Source organism: Heliconius melpomene, chromosome 8, assembly GCF_056956725.1.
Source record: "Heliconius melpomene rosina isolate 202511_hmr_F chromosome 8, ASM5695672v1, whole genome shotgun sequence".
NCBI lineage: Eukaryota > Metazoa > Arthropoda > Insecta > Lepidoptera > Nymphalidae > Heliconius > Heliconius melpomene.
In genome coordinates this window covers 9,807,386-9,823,805 of record NC_140396.1, presented here as the reverse complement: position 1 = coordinate 9,823,805, position 16,420 = coordinate 9,807,386, and the positions used below count along the sequence as shown (strand labels likewise).

General features: G+C 34.1%; 2 protein-coding genes across 7 annotated transcripts in view; one reads left to right on the top strand and one right to left on the bottom strand.

Moving 5' to 3' along the window:
• atl (atlastin GTPase) overlaps positions 1-13,378 on the bottom strand; it is a 35,704-nt gene extending 22,326 nt beyond the window's left edge. For 2 of the 6 annotated variants that reach the window (XM_085189251.1, XM_085189253.1), the window contains exons 1-2: positions 13,220-13,357; positions 12,969-13,056 (exon numbers count right to left, since the gene is read on the bottom strand). In XM_085189251.1, the coding sequence (XP_085045377.1) occupies positions 12,969-13,002 (34 nt within the window). In that variant the 5' untranslated portion in view covers positions 13,003-13,056; positions 13,220-13,357. Of the gene's footprint in view, positions 1-12,968; positions 13,062-13,219 lie in introns of all 6 variants that reach the window. The other 4 variants (XM_085189252.1, XM_085189255.1, XM_085189250.1 and 1 more) reach the window with 3 other exon arrangements.
• A 153-nt stretch (positions 13,379-13,531) lies between these two features.
• viaf (viral IAP-associated factor) lies at positions 13,532-16,376 on the top strand. The gene is made up of 5 exons (XM_085189259.1): positions 13,532-13,692; positions 13,791-13,923; positions 14,014-14,242; positions 14,636-14,844; positions 16,055-16,376. The coding sequence occupies exons 1-5, from the start codon at positions 13,687-13,689 to the stop codon at positions 16,165-16,167; spliced, it is 690 nt and encodes a 229-aa protein (XP_085045385.1). The 5' UTR covers positions 13,532-13,686; the 3' UTR covers positions 16,168-16,376.
• Positions 16,377-16,420: the final 44 nt, after the last annotated feature.

Sequence of the window (16,420 nt, the reverse complement as noted above, 5' to 3'; positions counted from 1 at the left end):
ACGTCCATGCAAATTTGAGACTCCTAGCACTTGTAATCACGCAGTTTCATACAAACTTTCAACCCCAAAAACAACCCCTTAGAAGTCGAATATTGCAAATTCCCGTCTTAGCGAGCACCTACATCCTATAAAAAACCTCAGTGCAAAATTTGAAACTCTTAGCTCTGGTAGTTTTTGAGATTTCGTGATGAGTGAGTGACCTTTCGATATATATATATATATATATGACGGCGCGCTGCTATGTATTAGTTTTAATTATAATTTCGCAATTATTGCATTTTGATTTTAATTGATTTATGGAATGGATTATATTAGAAGAATATTTAAAATGGAGCGGGTAACCCCGAATAGGGTAGTAGGTGTAGCCACAAGTTATAGCAGACGTCATTGGTTGACAGCTATGGCGTGAGATGTTCACCAATTAACCTATTGGCTCCTAATCTATTGTAAATTTGTTAATCTTGTGATATTTATTGTAAAACTGTTATGTAAACGAGTAATAAGACATTGTAGAATATAAATGTGACTTTTATTAAAACATCTCTGTTGCTACAACGCCCACAAATGAATAGTAACAGCCAAGACCGCTTTGAGGCCCCTTTTGATGCTTCTACATCAGAAGTGGGATTACCAGCAACGAATAAGGAACAAAATAAAGAACGGAGTGTTAAAATTTCACAGGATGTGAAAATTGTAAAAAAATGTGAAGTTGATAATTTATTTTTGACATGCAGAAACAAAATTTTACGGGAGCCATTGGTATCTGACATTAAGAAAAATAATGTTAGCAAAGTTTAATTCTGATATTGCAGACCACGACACTAGCACTTGGTGTGACATATGTTTACAAGAAAAACTTATTTTGGCAGTGATTTGATAATTACAATGAGCAAGGCACAAAAAGAGGTAAAATAGAATTTGACAAAAACGAGATTGTGAGAGCAAAATCAAATAATAAGAAATTTTGGAAAGTATTAAAAAAAAAGTTAAGTATTCGTGACAATAAGAATATCGCTTTTGATTTAATACGGAACTCAAGTTCCCCGCAGGTCAACTGAAACCTAGTTAATGAATATTTCGTTAGCATTGGTGGAAATCTTGTCGAGAAGATAAAAAAAATAGGTCTCCTTATATCAGTGGAAAACCACAAATAGATAACATGAAATTGTCGTCCGTTTTACTTGATACTGATGATATTGAAGTTGTAATAATTATAAATTCGTTAAAATCTAACTGTGATTTTGGTGTAAGGGGTAACGAATACAAACTATTCGAAAGCTATCTCAGGGATAGAATGCAATGGCACTAAAATAGCAGAATATACCAGCATATACCTTCCTATCAAATATGGTATTCCACAGGGAATTATATTGGGACCAACATTATTTTTATATTGAACTTACCTATAAACTTTGGAAAAATTGTCTTTTGCTGATGACACCGTTTTACTAGTAAAAGGAGAAACCTGGGAACAAGCCTTTCATAATGCTCAGGCACTTAAGGGATCGGCGTCATCTTGGCTCGCTCAATCTAGTTTTTCCCGGTATTAAATGGCTACAATTAAGAGATCTGTTCTTAGCTAGATTTGATACTGTTGAGACTCCAGCTGCAAACTTATGGCGAGTACTCAATGGTGGCCCAAGGAGGGACGACTGTTTATCTGTGCATGCCGGGCGCTGCTTATTACACTATTCAGAAATATTTAGACGATAAACATGTATGGTAATAATGTGTATTGAATGTCATGCAGGATAGCTGCCAGCTAAGATTATTACCAAATTAATGATGTTATAAATGATAACACGCCTTGGGAATGAAATGTTCGCTTCAGTCTCTTTCAAAGAAAAAGAGGACATCCGATTAGTATAGTTGTACTCTGACTATGGAAGTGAAAAAGACACTAATAGAATCATCACAGCGATGCTATAACTGTGACAAGCAGGGTCACGTACCCAAAGATTGTTGTGGCAATAGTAGTTGTAAAAGCAAATTCTTATTTACGTTGTGAGTTTTCAGATACTACCTCATCTCTACAGTCTAAGGAAGTTGGTGTGCATATGAAGGTGGTTAGTCCAACTCGCTTCACGTGTGGTGAATGCGGCCACATCGCACTGCGCTGCTCCAGTATGGATACCAAGGCAAGCGATGAACGGGTTGAACGATGGGTGAATGTTTGCTCCATTCAATTAGCTATGGATCAGTTCTTAGATGAATCTGGTGAGAAGTTTTCATTTTGTTTTGGTTCTGTTGCCGAATGCTCTTTAATAAAGTCAGCTCTGTCGAGATAGATAATAATAAGTCATGGCAAGATGCACTACCTGACAATCAGCTAGCCATTAGCGCAGCTATTATGAGTAGGATAACCAGAGCGAATCCTTTAGAATTGTTAGTAGTAAAGGTTTCTATGCCTCTAAACTTAATGTAATTAGCCACGGATGAATTTGATTTGAATCTTATTATCGAGCAATCGACATGAGCAAAAGAAGCTAATGCTTCTTCTGAGAAGGTTTAGTTTGATAAACGTAAAGCAAAGTTAAAGAATTAAGTAGGTGATTATGTGCTGTAACCAAACCAAGCTTGACCCAAAATTTTAAAGACTCTTAAAAGAGCCCGTAAGCCCGTAGTAATTGGCTTTCAATTCTAGTAGCACGTAGTAGTGCGGGAGATTGCAAGCAACAAAATAAAGTCAGAATGTGCCGATGACGGCCATGTTAAATAGTTACATACCCCTTTTACCCTGTAGTAGCCTGTGTGGCTAAGACAAACAAACAAAGCTAAGACAAACAAAACAAACAAAAAAAAAACCAAAAAAAAAAAAAGAAAAACTAGCCTTTGTGGCAACGACTAGCCTTTGTAGCAACGACTAGACTTTGGGGCAACGACTAGCCTTTGTGGCAACGACTAGCCCTTGTGGCGACGAGTGGCCTGTGTGGCGACGAGTGGCCGTGTGGCGACGAGTAGCCTGTGTGGCGACGAGTGGCCTGTGTGGCGACGAGTAGCCTGTGTGGCGACGAGTGGCCTGTTTGGCGACGAGTGGCCTGTGTGGCGACGAGTGGCCTGTGTGGCAACGAGTAGCCTGTGCGGCGACGAGTAGCCTGTGTGGCGACGAGTAGCCTGTGTGATAGCAGCTAGCCTGTGTGGCAGCAGCTAGCCTGTGTGGCAATGACTAGCCTGTGTGGCAAGTACTAGCCTGTGTGGCAATGGCTGGCCTGTGTGGCAGAAACTAGCCTGTGTGGCAATGACTGGCCTGTGTGGCAATTACTAACCGTTGTGGCAATGACTTGTCTGTGTGACTGTTAGCCTATGTGATATTGAGTAACGGGTGTGACATTTGTAATTGTTATGTGTGCCTTATACGAAACATTTCGTAGTATTTGTAATACACTTATAAAAATTGTAATCACCATGAGTTTTCTTGAGTTCACTGTTACATCCACTAAGGGAACATATTGTGTGGTCAGGAAGACCGAACGGGACGTATTGCAAAGCACTATGTTTATTGTTCACAGATTGAACCTATGCACACGAGGACGTGTGACGATGCAGGACGGCCGTGACGGCGCGCTGCTATGTATTAGTTTTAATTATAATTTCGCAATTATTGCATTTTGATTTTAATTGATTTATGGAATGGATTATATTAGAAGAATATTTAAAATGGAGCGGGTAACCCCGAATAGGGTAGTAGGTGTAGCCACAAGTTATAGCAGACGTCATTGGTTGACAGCTATGGCGTGAGATGTTCACCAATTAACCTATTGGCTCCTAATCTATTGTAAATTTGTTAATCTTGTGATATTTATTGTAAAACTGTTATGTAAACGAGTAATAAGACATTGTAGAATATAAATGTGACTTTTATTAAAACATCTCTGTTGCTACAACGCCCACAAATGAATAGTAACAGCCAAGACCGCTTTGAGGCCCCTTTTGATGCTTCTACATATATATATAGAAGATAGGTAAAACAGTACGCATTTTAATCACTTCTTATCTTGCCATTTTTGATATTGATATAGATAACGGGGTTCAAACCCAAGCTTTGTGTTCTTAATTTTTTTTATTGAGCTTCACGCCGTATCCCGCACACAGCAGAGTAGATATATATGTAGTTAAATAAAAAAGCATGTTTTATTATAAACTGTATGAGGTTTGAATTGTTTTTTAAATGAATTTATTATGCCATAGAGAAGATAATTAACAATCTCATACATACATACAACATATTAGTAATTATAAGTTCAATCAATACGCGCAAGTCTTGTTTTTATCTCGCCAAAACCTGTAATTGAAGGTCTTACAACCTGTAATTGAAAAAAACCTTTCGATGTTTCAATGTATTATACAACAGTCAAAGCGTACATGATTACGCAAATGCTTCACTATATTCGATAACTATAAAAAAGTGACGAGACACTCTTTTCTCTTATTTTATTATTAGCAGAACTCAACGCCATGCGCGCCTTTGTTACCGGAGCATAAAAATGAACATATTAAATAATTCATATAATCGAAATGAGAATCGAATTCACAACCGTCGTGTCAGTTAAATTCTCTTCTTTTATATTAGTAATAAAAAAGAACATTTTACACCGTCGTGTTCCAGTTGAGAGGCTTGTGTATAACGCGATGGTTATGGGTTCCATGTGCACTCGGGAAATTGTATATATTAATACACGTTTTAATATGTTCACCCTCGATAAGTAGAGATAGAGTGCGCAACTATAAAATGAGCAGTAGGTAAGAGAAAACAGACAGTTTCTCTATCTCTATCAGTCTTTTTACTATTTATTTTAAAAAAAATACAATTTAAAGGTATTAGACTGTTCTAGAATGTTTAAACCCATGTGCAGACAAAAAGTCGTTAGGTATGTAACTTAAAAGTAGGTAGTTAAAAGTGAAGTGGGTTCCCTACTTAGCGGCGCACCGGGTACCGGGTACAGGAGGCTCTCAGTCATGCTTCCGACTCCACCATACTTGTAAATGAACAAAGAAACATTTGTATTGTTTTATATACAATGAGCTCATCAGGGTTAAGTTCAATTAGCAGAATTGTCTAATAATATCTTAATTATAGTATGTATATCTAACGGGTACGTAAAATTAATCAGTTTGTTTGTTTGTCAGTACGGAGACTATAGGTTCTGTCCTAGATACAAATACTCGACGCTATTTTTAACATTAAAAACAATAAACTGTTATTATCATACTAAGTTAGTATCGACAAATATTTTGCATTAAAACGTATAACATTTTTAACATAAAGAGGTATCCAAAGGGCGCTGGATAGAAATTTGCGAATAGGTTTTTATGAAGCTACGTGGAAATTATAATGCTGTCTAAAATCTTGAATCCAGTACTAGTTTATCAAAGTAGCTATTCTTAGGTAACAATAATTTGCTTAAAATATATTTCTTTAAATACAATGAAATGTTGCAATTTGGCGCTTAGGTTTCTTTGTTGATCATATAAATAGTTTAATAATCATATTCTGATACAATATTTCTATCTAATATTTCTAATATTATCTAATATTTTAGGTATAATAACTATAATAAAATATATAAAATAAATCAAATATAAAGTGAGTATACGAGATCATTCACCCGCGTCCCACAACAAGGACACGGACAGGTTTTACAAAATTCATCAGCAAGTTTTGCATTGCCGGTCTAGAAACTCCACCGTCATCAATATTACATGCGGACATCTCTATGGTCTTTAGCTAAAGTGTCGACAGTAAGGAATCGCAAATGTTTTTATCGCTCATTTGAACTGTTAGAGAAATCAGCTTCACGCTGTATCCCGCACACAGCAGGCATTGCGTGTTGAGTAGCGGAACTCACCGCCTCGCTTTGCCAGGACACCAGAGCGAACAGATGTGCCCCTGCACCACTACTGGCCTCAACTACTAAGAAGTATAATTTTAATGATATATATTTTTCAAAATTTCAAAAAAATAAACGTGTATAATGAATCGTAAACTGTTCTTGTTGGTAGTTCAAAACAGAATAAAGAATAAAAGAAAATTTACTACTCTCCACTTTCGATACTTTGCCTAGGGATCGTCGATGTGACCGACGAGCCGCGAAGAGGAACAGGCGTTACCAGTTTTCTAACCAACTTGGCGTTTCTTCGTATCCGCAATTATTGATATCTGTACAAAATTTACTTTTTCTTTTATGACACGTAAATATGTTATTTTTAATTAAATAACATTTTAAGAATTTTTAGAAAGTTCAGTAGATACTGAGAATTTTTAGTATGAAGCTAAATTATAATAATTACATAATGCTAATGAAAAATGCGAATTGATTATGGTATATTGTAACGCAGTTACGACTTTTCTGATTGAAGACAAGTGTTGTTGATACAATTTAATTTATGATTGTAAGATTTATAGATAAATACAAGATATAAGATCACCTTAGCAGTAGAACGGAAAGTAAAACAGTGTTATATAATATAGGTATAGATTTCTCTGCGCACTTCGAACGTACATATGAAGAATCTGCTTCTAAAATCAACAAACGGAAAGCGGAGAAAACAAAGATGACAAAATAAACATTCGGTCCTCGTGGCCCAGACATCGTCCGGATGTAAAAGTGATGGTTGTGAGTTTGATTTCCGTTCAGAAAAATTATTAGATCTTTTTTTCATTTCATCAAAGCGTCGAAGTCTCGAAGTCGAATGTGTAACATGAGGTTCCCCCCTGCCTACCCGGGTGTGCAGGGAAAAACGTGAAGCTATGAGACTAAAACATGATAATTCTATAATTATGTATCTATATATAACACGTATGAACTACAATAATATAAGCTTATCTGTACAGATAATCGAGCGGCCACTGTTATTTATATTAGAATATTACAGTGTTTTGTCTTCTATATCTAGCAAAGAGAACCTGGGAACCTAGTGTTAAGTCATTCCGTTTAACACTTCCGTCAACTACTGGAGGCATTGAGGTGGTGACTGGCCGAGCTCAACGCCGCGCTTTGCCTCTTTACCGGAAGCGAAGAAATGAAAATATGAAATATTTCTTTCCTCAGTGGAAATTGAATACACAACCGCCACTTTTACAGTCCCACGCTTGTGCCCCTGCGCTACGACCGCTTGAATATTATAATGTAATAAAACTGAAACGTTATAAAAATCTATAATAATATTATAAAAGTTAGAATCGTTTATATCACGGACACGTTTCTATTATAAACACGATTTATACAACTTATATAAATGTAAGAGAATGTACATACATTGTAGATAATATGTTATATGTACAATAGTAAAAGCACAATCCTTTTTTTATTTTAACTCTCACATTCTGCTTTATTCGATCCTAGCGATCCGCTATCCTAGCGCTCCGCTTGTACTACAAAATTATTTATTGTCTTGTGTATTTATTGTATTACTAATATGATCATTTTAAAGACAATCCATACATCGAAAACTATCTAATACCATAATATTTTTATTTATTTAAAACCGATATAAAAATAACACAAAATATTAAGGGTAGTTTAAATACAATACCAAAATTGTATTTATAAATGCTTTCATTAATAGATTTTCTCAACTTACTTTTTCATCTTTTATGTACAGACAGACAGGAATGAATCATATTTTTAAACGGTTTTATTTAGCTCACCCCGTTTGTTTATTTGTTTGTTTGGGTCAAATTTAGTAATTGAAATTTAACCCTCTTCCCGTTAACCGATTGATCTGAAATTTGGTATACGTCTTTGATTCTGGTGACAATACAATTATCCATATTCAATATTATTGTGAATCCAAGATGGCCGCCGCTACAAGATGGCGGACAACTTAGTTTTTTTCAATCCCATCAATATGGATATCAAATGAAAGGGCTTGTCAAGTAGAATTCAGTGGACTATACAAAATCAAAATCCAAGATGGCCGCCACTATAAGATGGCGGACAAGTTAGTTTTTTTCAATCCTATCAATACGGGTATCAAATGAAAGGGCTTGTCAAGCAGAATTCAGTGGACTATACAAAATCAAAATCCAAGATGGCCGCCGCTACAAGATGGCGGACAAGTTAGTTTTTTCGATCCCATCAATATGGGTATCAAATGAAAGGGCTTGTCAAGTAGAATTCAGTGCGCTATACAAAATCAAAATCAAAGATGGCCACTGCTACAAAATAGCGGATAATGTAGTTTTCAATCCCATCAATATGGGTATCAAAATAAAGGGCTTGGTAAGTATAATACAGTATACTATACACAATTACAATATGAATCTCCCACCTAAGTCAAGATCTGGTATCCTGTCGAGGACTGTGTGGCTATATTGTGCCTAAAAATGATACGTCGCTAGGGGTACCACCCAAGGTAAAAGGTAAAAGCGCGCCGAGAACTGTATGGCACTAGGTGGATAAAAATGATATGTCGTTAGCGTTTTCCCCTCAAGATTCAGGCACATCTTGTTGTACATAGCCTTGTCCCTCTATTGGACCTCTGGGGGGGTCGTTCGTAACATTCTCCATTAACCTTGCAATAATGAGACATCGAGCCTCATTTCAACGAATTGAATAGCAAGAGAAATAAAAACTAAAAACTTAAAAATAAAAAAGTAAAAAAAAAATTTTAAGTTAAACGGTTTTATATTGCAGATAAATGTACTAAAAGCTAAAAAATAATTTCATAGAAATTATGATTACTAAAATAAAATCGTGGGGACACTTGCTACTTACCACTAGGTGGGTGAAGTCTCATGCCATGTCTTTCAATTGTAGATATTGGACGTGCCCCACGATTAAATTTTAGTAATCATAATTTCTATGAAATTATTTTTTAGCTTTTAGTACATTTATCTGCAATATAAAACCGTTTAACTTAAAATTTTTTTTTTACTTTTTTATTACTATGTGTAAAAAGCTAAGTTAATAATTTAACCAGTGCGTAGAAATAAAAATAATTCTTTGCCCCTAATGGAAATCAAACTCACGACCACTGCGCTTACAATCAACCAAAAAAATAATATTATAAAATATTATCGATTCGACAATTTCGTACTACTACGGCTACCTCAGAAGATATATTGTATGTAGATAAAGCGATGATAATGTCAACATGTATACTTCTATAATCATAACAATAAAAACACGCAATGATAAAAATGTCACGCGTCACTCGTTTTCTTACTTTAGCAGCTTAGCTCTAAATGATGGCATTTTTTAGGCGGATGTGAAATATCTTCTTTTTCTTTCATATTATAAAATTGGTTGTGAGTTTGGTTGAGCACGCACTCAGGAAATATATATTTTTTTATCTTCACGCGGTATCCCGCACATAGAAAGGTAGGCAGACGGAATCGGGAACATAGTCTTGAGACAAATTTGTGATCTATCCTAACGAAAAAAAATTAGAATAAATAATTTCAAGATATGTTTTTAGTTTAGTTGATATTTTAATTAATTACATTTTTAATTTATATGAATCAATAATTAAAATTCATAACTTTATCTCGTTCACGTATGAATAAAAATAAAACTTTCTGTAAACAGATAACATATAACAGTACAAAAATTACATGCTTATTTTCGTTACCGCGCTCAAAGACATCAATTGGAGTTAACTCGTGTTACAACTACCTATACTATTTAAAGATACCAGTTTTACGTAAGTTTATTGGTACAAATCGCTAGAATGACTCGTCCAATATGTACACATTCCACGTTCGCCTTTTGACCTACAAGTTAATCAAAGTCATTGCAACGTTAGAGCCATTAACGAGGTGTTTGCGTAAAAAAATGTTTTTATATGATGTTCGCGATATTTTCTTTATTTTATTATAAAGGTTTTTCGTACAAAATATTTTTAGCTTTACCTATTCCTAGCGGGGTAGCCTCTTGCATCTTCCACTGTCATCAATCTCTTCATACACCCTTTCTCCAATATCTCCGGAAAGATTATTATCTTTACGACCGAGGTCAACCGAGGTCCCTCTGCCTCTCGTAACGATTCAAAAGTGCCTATAATAGTCTATTTGAATAAAGAATATTTTGAATTGAATTGACGCTTTGAGTGTTATGATAATAAATTAATAATAAATCTAAAATATCCAGGTGTATTAACATAGTTTCACTATCTCCTATTCCACAATACACTACATCCGTTTAAGGTCGTCCAAAAATAATACGAATTTTTCGCAATATCATTTCATAGTCACAAATGTATATTATCTACAATATTTATCTAAACATTAATTCGGAGATCAACCATGAGATGCCGTTTTCGTATTTTTAATATTTCGTAATTTTTAATCTATCAATAAAAACAGCATCTCAAGACCGATCTTAGAGTTGACGCTCTCAACTCTCACTTTATAAATACAGGTTTTAATAACCTTTATAACTGAAGCAAGTTCTCTCTGAGAATAAACCGAATCGTAAGTCGAGAAGAAGAGATTATAATAGATTAAAATTATAGTTACAGTACTGGACATGGGCCATTCGGGGCCATCCTCTGAGAGGGCCCCCTGGCCCCTTTATGGTCGAGGCAGAACAGCCTGACACTGAAAATTATCTAATGGTATGTTTATTATGCAGAATGCAAACAGCATGAATATGGAGCGGAGTTTCCCAATATTAGACTCTTTCTGCTTACCCTGGTACATGCGGGATAAAGCGTGAAACAAGCAACAAGAACCCAATAAGCAATAACTCTAAATCAAGCTCTTATTAAATTTTAAGGCTTAAGTTGGGCCTAACGTGGTTTTAGTAAATTAATTCATAGTAGGTACATATTATATTCACTTTCTCAATTGGTTAAATTAAGTTACTTTATAACATTACGTATTTCAATTCAATTAATTCAGCCAGCATTCGCGTATAATCTAATAATACATGCCAATATAAATATATAAAACCATATTGAATCTGATAACGCGACACGACACCTCGTTCGTTTTAAATATCAAACTGGGCTTTGAGGTCATCCAGTACGAATACGAACCACGAGTGTAGAGTTCGTGAGTTATGCTACTTAACGAGGAATGCATGTTTGACGATTAGCGTTTAGGAATGCTACTTCATATTAATTTCTTTGAAACTTTAGGTTAACTTTTTATGTACATTTATGAAATTAATAATTGAAATAATAAATATAATTGAAGTTTGGCAGATAAAAAAAGCAGTTGTACTCGAAGGTCAGCCGTGGTGCGCAAGTGTGTAAACGCGTCAATTTGTGGATTCGATTCCCACTCGAGGAAACGACGATTCCCACTCCCTACGCAACGCCTCCAACATTCTCCACATCGAATGTGGAAAGTGGGGAACGGAGTGTTAACACTAAGCTCCCTCTGTCTACTGGGCACAATCAACTCATACTCCTATCACTTCTTAAACAGCGTAAACGCCTTACATTGTATGTAACTAAGATAGTAAAATAGAAATAAGTATATGAGTTTACATTCAACACATGTATTTCCTAATTAGTCATGGCTGATTGCTCAATAGATTTGACTACTGATATGATTGTGTAGTTTAAATTATTTAGAAGAACATCTGTTCCTTAACGTATAGTGTCTTGTATTTTAAAAATTGTTTTATTTATAATTTCTACTTGATGAAAATCATCACTTATTCAGTTTAGTTTAATAAAAATAATTTAAAAAAACATATTTATCTTGATTGAGACATTTTATCATTGAAGTATTTTTACTTCCATATTCTTTGCATTAGATAATAGTATTAAGTATGGTAATAGTTCATAAAATTGTAAAATCCATTTTATTTTACAAAATAAATAATATATCACAAAAATACTGCACTGTAAAAATACTGAAACAAAAATACTGCCAGACATGTGTGCCGCATGCCTAGCGAGCCTTGGATGATAGGTGTAAAATCTCTACTGACTCCAAAGTCTAAAAGGCGAATTGACAAATTAAAACAGAGATGATGGGACAAGCTAGAATATAACAGACTGACTGGTGCAGATTAGCATAAAATAGACAAAAGTAGAAGAACTGGAAAGAACTCCTTGCCCAACAAAGAGACAATACAGGCTAATAGTAATAACAACTATAAAAAAGGTATAATGTATGTTTTCTGTTAATATGACTTCATCAAACATAATTAATAAGGCAGTTATAAAAGGTCAATTCATATTATAACTATATTTTACATTTGGAAACAATTTTATCTTTTAGGAGAATTGAAATCTAAAAAGCAGAAGCTTAGAAATATTTATTATTGTTTTAGTTAATATACAATAGTATAAAGTGTGTATCATGTTATTTTAAAATTGTTTATAACATTTATTTATATTACATACTGATAAAGTTTTGTCACATTGTTGTGATGTAAGTTAATGAGACAACACTTAGCAGTTAATAATTAATATATTCCAAATATAATTTATTTTAAAAAGGCAAGATCTAAAATTTGCTGGTGTAATATTTATTGCAATATAAATATTCTGTTTTTATTTCACATAAATAATAATGATGAAACATAATGAATTTTATATACAACTACAATATACAATAAAATAATAACAATGTTAACCAATTTTTTTTTCATAATTAAATATTTTTAGTTTACTTTTTTAACATTATTATTATATTTGATTTTATAGTTTGGTTGGCTTGAAAAGTTAAAGTTAATTAATATGTATTAATTAAATAGTGAAATTATTTAAATATTTTAGCATACATTACATTGTATACGCAATAAATATTTTATAATGAGTTAACAATAACAAAGACGTTGTTTGTCCTTGTAAAGAATATCTTGAATCCAACATGTCAAAAAGGATTTTATTATTAATTCAACAAAGTGAACACAAGGTGAAGTTGTGTCATTGCATTAATGTAAAAAGAGATTAAATGATAAGTTTAGAATATATTTAGTTCTTTATTTATATTACGCGCCGTAAAAAATTGGACTTAAAACTTGTTTCATATACATTGTGTGATATTAGAACAAAAACAAAGTTACCTGTGACAAGAGTCCTGTCCGATCCCCCCGTCATGTTCACTGCCTTGCCACCGATATATCACTTAAAGCGTGAGGCGGTCAGAGCACTCTATTCTTCGAGGGCCAGCACCATGAATCCAGGCAGCAATTATAAAAAGAACCCATTTTCAATGTCACAAGTTACACGAGGGTAACTGACGAGCGACGCAACCGTCGTTCGCGCCACGCACTAACGCACCAAATCTTAACAATAATATTTTAACAATTATTACCTTCGCCCTCATGGAAATTAGTTTCCCGATGTTTATGTTCCTCGATATCAGCCATGACCAATTTATTTATTTCGAGATCTGACTTGACTGAACATAGCGACATGCAATTTTTCCAACACGACTCAAGTTGACAACATAACGTATAAAAACGTGTCACTGTCAAACTCATTTATATTTTTAATAAATATCTTTTATTTCTTAATAATTCAATTATAGTAAAATTATAAATGGCTTATTAGGTCTCGCTACTTTTATAATTTCTTATTTGTAGTTATTGATTTTATGTGTTATAACAGAAATACAATTATTAGACAAGTATCCGAAAAATATTTGAATCTGTGACATGATTCATTTTAAGATTTCGAAAATTGAGTAAGGTGTCAAATTTCGTCCAAAATATATTTACATTTGTAAGAACTTAAATTAATCAATTAAAACATATAGAAACAGAAAAAGCGATACTTAACATGCAGGTATTTAATTCAAATGATTCCTGAAATTTAAATTTATTATGTCTACACTTGTTATTTGTTGATACTATCTTTTAATTCACTATATTACTGTCTTCCAGAATCCCAACGAAGATACTGAATGGAATGATGTGTTGCGGTCGAAAGGAATCCTACCCCCTAAGGAAAAAGAAATATCAGAAGATGAAATCGTTAATATGATTGAACAAACTATACAACAAAAACAAGCTGAAAGTAAGAAAAGTTTGGTTATGAACACCTGTTACGTTTTCCTTTCATTTTCTTATATCCCGTTATTTTTCTAACACGTATTTATATTTTTAGAGGACCAAAAACTATCAGAATTAGATTTAGATGGTCTTGATGAGTTGGAAGATTCAGAAGATGAGGCTGTTTTGGAAGAATATAGAAGGAAGAGGATAGCTGAATTAAAGAAGCTCGCTGAGAAGCCCAGATTTGGAGATGTGAGGGAGGTCTCAGGTCAGGATTATGTACAGGAAGTAAACAAAGCTGGCGAAGGTATTTGGGTGGTTATACATTTATATAAACAGGGGTATGTATTCTGTATTTTCTTTTTTTTTAGCTTCACATTGTATAACACATAAAATAGAATAGGCAGTAGGGGATCTAATGTTAAGCCACTTCATTCCCCATGTACTGCCCAAATTATTAAAACGTTATCTGGTGAATTACAGAACTCAATACAGCATTGGTTATCTTGTTACCAGAATGAAGAAATAAAAATAACTTATTCCACTAAATTGGAATGGATGCCACATAGGCTTACAGTGAGGGTTTGTGCTGCTATGTCACAATTACCTCTTTTTAATGTAATATTTCATATAATAATTAAAACATAATTCTTATATCTAATTATTGTTTAAGATACTAATTCTAAACTATTAACTATATTTAACTTATAAACAAGTGTATAATTATTTTACAGCATCCAGCAATGTGCTCTCATTAATCAACACTTGCGTCAATTAGCCACAAAGTTCCCCTATACAAAGTTCTTAAAAGCCATTGCACAAACTTGCATACCCAATTTCCCCGAGAGAAATTTGCCGAGTCTCTTTGTGTACTTTGAGGGAGACATGAAGAAGCAGTTTGTGGGCCCACATGAGTTACGTGGTACTGCTCTTACTTGTGATGGTATGATTTTTGTAGTATATAATTTATTTTTAACCCATCCACCCATTCACAATCATGATGCCTATGACTGTAAACAATTGTGGGTTTGATTTCTGCTCAAATGAAAATAACTGAATCCAAGTGCAGAGTTGTGTTCCACTCAGCATGCAATTTAAGATTTGGCAGAAAGTGGGGAATGGAAATGCTTAATGAGAAACTAAACTTAACACTAGGTTCCCGGATTCCTTCTGCATGCACTGGCTGTATCCGAGATTCAGCTTGAGAAATTCCCTTCTAAAAATTGCAGAGTATCTACTCTGCATCTGACTTTAAACACAATGCTTCAATTTCCACTCAGAAGGATACTTTTGACCCTACGAAAGACTACCACACTGGGTAGCCAGAGAGAAGCTCAACATGCAATGATTTGAAAACTAAGGGGAAGGTGGGAAATTCATGCTTTTTTCTGGTCCTTTTTATTATTAAGAATCATAAAAAAAATTGTAATATTTTTAAATTTAGCTTAAATTATTTATATAAGAAAGAATTGTAAGTTACAAAATATTAAAAAATATATAATAAAGGTGGGCCATTAAGTTATGCAAATTTAAAAAAATCATAGAAAAAAACTACAAGGCTGAGATCTGGGCTCCGAGGAGGCCACGGAATGTGGCCGCTATATCAGTTTTCTAGTAAACATTTCGTTTACAACTGCTAAGGGCTCATTGGATGTATGAGATGTCGCACCGTCTTGTTGAAACCAGGTCCTGCTGTTGTAGGCTTCAAAATTAGGAAGAAAAAGTGAAGTAACATGTCTGTATAGCGATCAGAACTTACTGTTACGTGTTCGCCGTATGGACGTCGAGACTTTGTTCTTCCGTTTACAGTTTCTTCCGTTCTTATTGACCTTGGACACCCTACAGGTTTTTGATTCAGTGTCGAACCCGTAGACTCAAACTTTTAAAACATTGATTTAAATCATGTATACTAAACTCAGAGCGAAATAGACGCCGCGCAATAGTGCACGAATCGCAATTTTTGTAATAAGCCTTTACAAAGAACGGAACTGCTCACCGGTGAAACGCTCCATGGCGACTAAATTTCCGAGAACCAAGCTACCTGCGCATTGCTCCCGCGTCCCTCTTACGATCAATCCGATTTTGAAATTCGCACGCCTTTCTGGCCCACTCTGTACTTTAAAAATTTAAAATAAATAATAATCTTTTTACAGAACTGGAATTCATCTTAGGACAAGTAGGTGCAGTGGATACAAAGATAACCGAGGATCCTAAGCCGACGATCAAAGACAAGCTGTTCACTGACCTCGGCAACAATGATTGGTGATAAAGCAACTTATCACATTTAGTGTATTTAAGTATTTAGGACTCAGTGCAAGTGAGCTTATGGAGTGTGGGTTCATATTAATTTTTATTTCATTATTTATTGTTTTTTTTTTTCATTACTGTCATAACTCAAAAGTATACTTATATTTATACCAAATGTATTGTCTATAAAGATTTTTTATAATAAAATTATGTTAATGCATTTTTTTACTGTATCTTTTATTTTTGTGTTACCTTTTTTTTGCTATGAAAAT

Bases quoted from the DNA above. Each gene is read 5' to 3' on its own strand.
- viaf (XM_085189259.1), top strand. The intron at 13,924-14,013 runs GTAAGAAAAGTT...TTATATTTTTAG, and splicing joins ACAACAAAAACAAGCTGAAA to AGGACCAAAAACTATCAGAA. The intron at 14,845-16,054 runs GTATGATTTTTG...ATCTTTTTACAG, and splicing joins TACTGCTCTTACTTGTGATG to AACTGGAATTCATCTTAGGA.